General features: G+C 34.7%; 2 protein-coding genes across 2 annotated transcripts; one reads left to right on the forward strand and one right to left on the reverse strand.

Moving 5' to 3' along the window:
* Positions 1-768: 768 nt before the first annotated feature.
* On the reverse strand, positions 769-2,306 carry LOC108908503 (exosome complex component RRP4). The gene is made up of 5 exons (XM_018712597.1): positions 2,103-2,306; positions 1,813-2,050; positions 1,580-1,714; positions 1,339-1,518; positions 769-1,049 (listed from the first exon to the last, which is right to left on the reverse strand). Exons 1-5 carry the CDS (start codon positions 2,291-2,293, stop codon positions 837-839), a joined length of 957 nt encoding a protein of 318 aa, XP_018568113.1. The 5' UTR covers positions 2,294-2,306; the 3' UTR covers positions 769-836.
* A 759-nt stretch (positions 2,307-3,065) lies between these two features.
* LOC108905222 (endoplasmic reticulum lectin 1) lies at positions 3,066-4,667 on the forward strand. Its single transcript, XM_018708048.1, has one exon. The coding sequence runs from the start codon at positions 3,201-3,203 to the stop codon at positions 4,596-4,598; it is 1,398 nt and encodes a 465-aa protein (XP_018563564.1). The 5' UTR covers positions 3,066-3,200; the 3' UTR covers positions 4,599-4,667.
* The last annotated feature ends 1,361 nt before the right edge of the window (positions 4,668-6,028 follow it).

Genomic DNA, 6,028 nt, shown 5'->3' on the forward strand with positions numbered 1-6,028 from the left:
ATGGTTGGTTTATAAAAAAGTATTAGTCCTAACTTAGTCTTAGTCTTAGTATTAACCTTTACACTAATCTTAGTATTAGTCCTAAGAATAGGTACACGTTTATAAAAACAATGTGTGGTCCTAATTTTATTAAGATTAACCAATGAGCGATTCGACTACGCGCATGGCTAGTAATATCACAGCATAATACTTGTTTATTATTCTGTGGTAATGTTATTTTATTTGTTTTGTTGGTGAGTGAAAAGAAAAATATAACCCATTACTATGGTAATGGCGTATTGGCGACCACCATAAACAAAGACAGGAGGCCACTATGCTACGAAATGCAATACTTGTGCATGCGCACTTCTCAGATCTTAGTCTTAATCCTAGAAAAATTAAAAGATGCGAACTTTCAAGGTCATGTCTTAAAACCTCCTTAGGACTAGGGATTTTTATAAACCGATACATTACATTATGTACATTTAACTTTTTAGGACTAAGATTAAGGTTAAGTTACGGCTAAGTTAGGACTAATACTTTTTTATAAACCAACCATAAGGTCACAAATATTTTTTGTGAGTTTACTTAATTTATAGGTTATTTTTATGTATTCAAAGATTTGGACATAGAATTCTATGTAAAATTCTGTATACAATAACCGTACTTGGTACGTACAAAATTAAATTAGGTCGGAATATAAAGCGAATTATTTTTTTAATAAAACTAAATAGTTATGCCATAGATGGCACAAAATAGGAGTACAGGACAAGGAAAAAAAATTAATGCTAAAATTAAAAAGTGATATGTATTCAACTTTAATTGCTCATTTACACAAAAGAATTAAAACCAAATAACTACTCATCCTCGATCATGCACAACCGCTGCTGTGTTAAAAGAGCAATGTCTACCATAGCTTCGGGAACTAACAACTCGGGTACGGTATATTTGAGGGATTCCTCATAGGCATACAAGATACTTGTATCGTATAACATGAGCTTACTTTGTGTTAAAGCTAAAATACAATTTCTAATCCTAGCAATCATTTCCCTTTCCTTCCTCGGAATAACCTATAAAGAAAATTATTTGTACCACCATCCTGTAGCCAAAAATAATGAGACTTTGTAAGCAAAGTCTCAAAATCACAAAACTGGCTGAAGAGCCTATTTTAGGGAACGAAGTTTTTAAAGGCATTTATTTGAAATTTTGCCGAATCTTTTCCAGATAACACATTCATTCTTATCCTAAGTAAAAATGTCCCAATCTAGTAATATTCATAATTTAAAAACTTGTCCTGGATATATTCACGTATTTATTTGGACTTAAATTTAAATTAAAAAAATTTATTTCAAAATTCACCTCCTCCAGGTTTTGTATAAAACCACCAACACTTTCCTCCGAATTATTTATAGGGGGGCAAATCCATATGAATCCGTTGTTCCCCAAAATAATACTCACGCCTATTGGCAAATTATGGAAATGTGTCTTACTCCTTTTGATAAGGGACGGAAACACTTTCACTAAGACACCTTGCGACAACTGAAAATTAAATTCTACGGTCACTCATTTCGATGATTTATTGGTGTATTTCTGTACTTACCTTTCCATATCTTAGACTCCTTGTGTGAAGGGAAAGCGATCCATCAGAATAAACGCTTTGAACTTCTGCGCTTATAAGATCGCCTTCTTGCAGATACTGCCTCATCATGTGCTCATCTTCTACAGATCTACGTCTCTAAAAAAAATATGATACACTACAGAGTGTACTACACTGCTAATCGATAAGTACTGCATCTGTTTCCATTTTAATTATTCACTAAGAGTAATTCCTACCAGTTCTCCGCCAGGTAAATTGACAGACGAAAGTAAAAGTACTGAATCCAACCTAGAGTTAGTCTCAACTTTCCACCTCTTCTGTTGTACTTCTGTAATTCTTCCAACGACTACATCACCGACTTCTCCATTGTACCTGCTCTTCAGCGGTCTCACGGAAATCAAATTGTTTACCTGCTCTCTTACACCTGCTACCGAGGATTTTAATTGGCCGTTCTCTTCGTATGTACCATGTCCTCTAATACAATAAGTTTTAGGCAATAATTAATGCAAATAAATGATTAACTAACCTCATAAATTCATTGTGACTGGTTATAACCTCCCCTGGTGTAAATATCTTAGGATATCGTTGATTTACAGCCACTGAACTATTGACGCGATGAGAAGCTAAACGAATGTATATTTTCTGAGGCATTATGTTATTATACAAAAGAAAATCTAATATACTTTTCCAAATATTTATATTTTGAACAGAAAACATCTACTGTCGAAGAATAAACGCTGTCAAAAAAGTTTCAAAAAACCAACATATCAAATTTAAAATACCTAAATGAAAGCACCCTGAGAAGTGAACAGAAACAGATATACGTACTGTATTCCTTTTATAGTGCACATAGCTCATGGAATTTAAAATACAAATGTTAATTATCTGTTTACAAACCTAGCAATTAATTTCTATTATAATTATTAGTTTCATATGCGATCAATGTACATTGAACTTATGCGTTTTTTACACAAATTGTACAAATTATTAAATACGTTAATGCGCCGAATCAAATGCTGCCTGCGCTGTGCGCACAAACAATTTGGTTCTAAAGCCAGGCTGCATAGCCGCACTGCCCTACCCATCCATAACACACATAAACATGACACCACCCCCGGGGTTTACACAGACGAGCCGGCGAAGCAAGAAGAGCGCCAGAAGAAAGGGCCCTAGCCGGCGGGGCCCAGCCAGGATAAAAGGAGGTCCCACAAAGCGCCTACACCGGCCGCATTGCGGTCGGGGTAGACGACGGATGGGGCCCACCTACGAAAGCTGTCCAGGCCTACACGAGATGAGGCAGGATAAAGAGGGATAATCCCCCTCGATCCCAAATCATTGAGGCCAATTTCTAGCCATGGAATAATGGCTCGGCGCGCGGTTCTAAAGTAGTACAATACTAGCGTAGTCTATATTGTAAAAATAGTCAGTGATATAGTTACTAGTGATTTGGAGTATTAATGTTGGTATTGCTTGACAATTTCAACGTCGACCATACGTCAACTTCTACTTTGTCAATTTTTTAATGGAATCCAATGACAAGTTGTCACGTCAGTTCATTATCGCAAAATAAAATTAACATAAGTTTAGTAAATAATGTGAAAACTAACTTGAAGCATAGTTTAAAATGGATTTGCTTTGGGAACTACTACTATTGATTTTTGTCTGTCATGAAAGTAAACAAAATGATATCAAAGGTTTTGATGACACTGTATTGTTTAATATAGACTGGCCAGGAGAACTTCTTCCTGAAGATGCTGATCTGCCCGGTGAATCCATGATAGTGACATCCTTGCATCAGGAAAAATATAGGTGCATTTTACCTACCATTTCGGAAAAGGAGTCAAATCAAGATATAAAGTACGAGGGTCCATCTGCTCTGAAACTTATATCACCTTTATTTACTCAAACTACTTGCTCCTTTCGTTTAGAATCTTATTGGACTTATGAAGTATGTCACGGCAGATATATCCGACAATATCATGAAGATCGGGAAGGCAAGAAAATAAAAGTGCAAGAGTACATTTTAGGGAAATGGGACGAAAAATATTTAGATAATATGCTTGAGACTTCGAAAGAAGAAGAAACAGATGAGAATATTCAGGTCCCTGTGAAGAAAATTGACAATGTCAATCTGCCTTATTTCGAAGTTACGATGGACAACGGAACATCTTGTGATTTAAACAACAACAAACCTCGTATGACTAAAGTTCTTTACGTATGTTATGTTCATGGGAAGCATGAAGTATACTCTTTGAAAGAAACGTCCACGTGCACATATGAAATTATCATTTTGTCACCTCTGTTATGCGCTCACCCCAAATATAAACCAAAAGAAACTGGCGAGCATAAAATAAGCTGCATCCCTCTCGAAGACAGCCCTAAGAAACCATACAGTTTGGTCAAATTGAAACAGGAAAGCGCTAAGCTACGTAGAAACTCTGACCTGGACCGATTCAGAGTAGAGCTGATACAGATAGAGAAAGAAGAACCTGTCACCAAAGCACCAGAAATTAAAATCGTAGATCCGTCTCCTGTCGAAAGCTTCTTACAAGGTAAGAACTGCTTAAACGGCGGCACGGGTTGGTGGAAATTCGAGTTTTGTTATGGAAGATACGTTGAACAATATCATGTCGAAAAAGATGGACGAAGGGTCTCCATTAATTTAGGCCTTTTCAATAAGAAAACACATTTGGACTGGATCGAAAAGCACCCTCATAAACGCCCTAAACCATTAGCCCAACGAAAACAACTTTCGCACTTTTACTCAAGCGGTACAGTGTGTGATAAAACGGGCAAACCCCGACAAACCGAAGTTAAATTGAAGTGTCTAGAAAATCCGTCTAGTCCTAACGCTGTTTCCTTATATTTATTAGAGCCCAAATACTGCGAGTACATCTTAGGTGTAGAATCGCCCCTCATTTGTGATATATTATCAAGAGCTGATGAAGATGGGCTCGTCCCCATAGTTGACGACGAAATAGCGGACAATGAGAACATTCCTACGATAAATATCAAACTGTAGTGTCGCCTGCCGAACTTTTTGTTGTTTATTGTGATAAGTTATTTAAAATAAAACTTTATTAATAATTGAGTTTTTTTTTTTTTTTCTAAGGAAATAACATATCACTTTCCAGCATTTCCCAAAAAATGTTTATTTTTTAATACCAAACCCTTTAGAGCGGTCTATACCATATAGGCAACCACCAATACATTTTTATATATTATACATAGTTTGTCTAAGTATGAACTAATCTATGAATAACAGACTTTCCTCCATTCTAACGCAGATTTTCTATAGAATGGAGTTAGTTTGAAACTCAAATTACTTTTTGTTGTAAAGAAATTAGTAATTTTGTACAAGCGGCTTCGTAAATTACAAATTTCTTTACACCAAAAAGTAATTTGAGTTTCAAACTAAGTCCCTTTTATAGAAAATCTGTGTTAAAATGGTGGAAAGTCTGATTGTGCATTAATTAATTTTTGGACAAACTGTGTAATAAAATCTATAAAAATGTATTGCTAGTTGCCTGTTTGCAATAAAGCCCTCTTAAAAATTAATCGCAAGCACCTTACAACAGTTTCTTTAAGTGCTTGATATAAAACTATACAGGGTGTTCCACCACGTACTCCATCGATGGATATCTGGGAAACCGTTGGACGGATTATCTTTAAATTGTGGTGATGTGATACGGACCGTGGGGGTAACCAAGTTAAAATATTTTCTAAGTCATCGTATTTCCGGTTATACCGGAAGTCATTAAGAAAAAGAAAAAAAATTGTAACTTTTAATATATTTTTTGCATTTTTAGGCATTTAGGGGATGATTTCGCCCCTTTAGGGATATTATGGATTGATTTTCAGTCCGGACAAGACCGTATCAAATACGAAATGAAATATTTTCACGTTCATAATATTATTCTGATAACAACATAGAAATATTTGGGGTTTTACAACTGTTGATGATTTTTAATTTGTTCACTTTTTTTCTTTTCAACCCCTAAATAAGGGTGACTTTCGAAAAATATTTTTAGAATATTTTTAGGATTTTCCCTGTCGCCTCTATCAGTCTCAAAAACAGGCAGAAATTTTTTTTTTTTGCGGTGAGTAGTTTTCCCCGAAACACAGGTTTATTTTTTTTGTGCGAATTGGATATTTTGTAGAAGAGGATCTAATTTATCGGATTTGACATGAAAATTTTCCAGTTTTTATACAAGGTGGTCAAAAAAAGTGATTGAATATGAAATTCAGAAAATGTTGAAAATTCAAAATTTTTATTTTTTGATGTTAAAGCAAGGAAATAGAGAGTAGAGAATAGAGAATAGAGAATAGATGAGAAATATTTTTATTAAAATCCTTTATATGTAAAAATATTTTTTGTTAAAAATACTTTAAATTGTATGGATACAAACTTATATTTCAAAATAGTGATAATCTTGTTACATTAAAAATACA

This window comes from Anoplophora glabripennis, unplaced genomic scaffold, assembly GCF_000390285.2.
Source record: "Anoplophora glabripennis isolate ALB-LARVAE unplaced genomic scaffold, Agla_2.0 scaffold1, whole genome shotgun sequence".
NCBI lineage: Eukaryota > Metazoa > Arthropoda > Insecta > Coleoptera > Cerambycidae > Anoplophora > Anoplophora glabripennis.

Bases quoted from the DNA above. Each gene is read 5' to 3' on its own strand.
- LOC108908503 (XM_018712597.1), bottom strand. From the start codon at position 2,293: ATGTTTTCTGTTCAAAATATAAATATTTGGAAAAGTATATTAGATTTT. The intron at 1,519-1,579 runs GTAAGTACAGAA...TTTAATTTTCAG, and splicing joins GGAGTCTAAGATATGGAAAG to TTGTCGCAAGGTGTCTTAGT. The intron at 1,050-1,338 runs GTGAATTTTGAA...TTTTCTTTATAG, and splicing joins TTATACAAAACCTGGAGGAG to GTTATTCCGAGGAAGGAAAG.
- LOC108905222 (XM_018708048.1), top strand. From the start codon at position 3,201: ATGGATTTGCTTTGGGAACTACTACTATTGATTTTTGTCTGTCATGAA.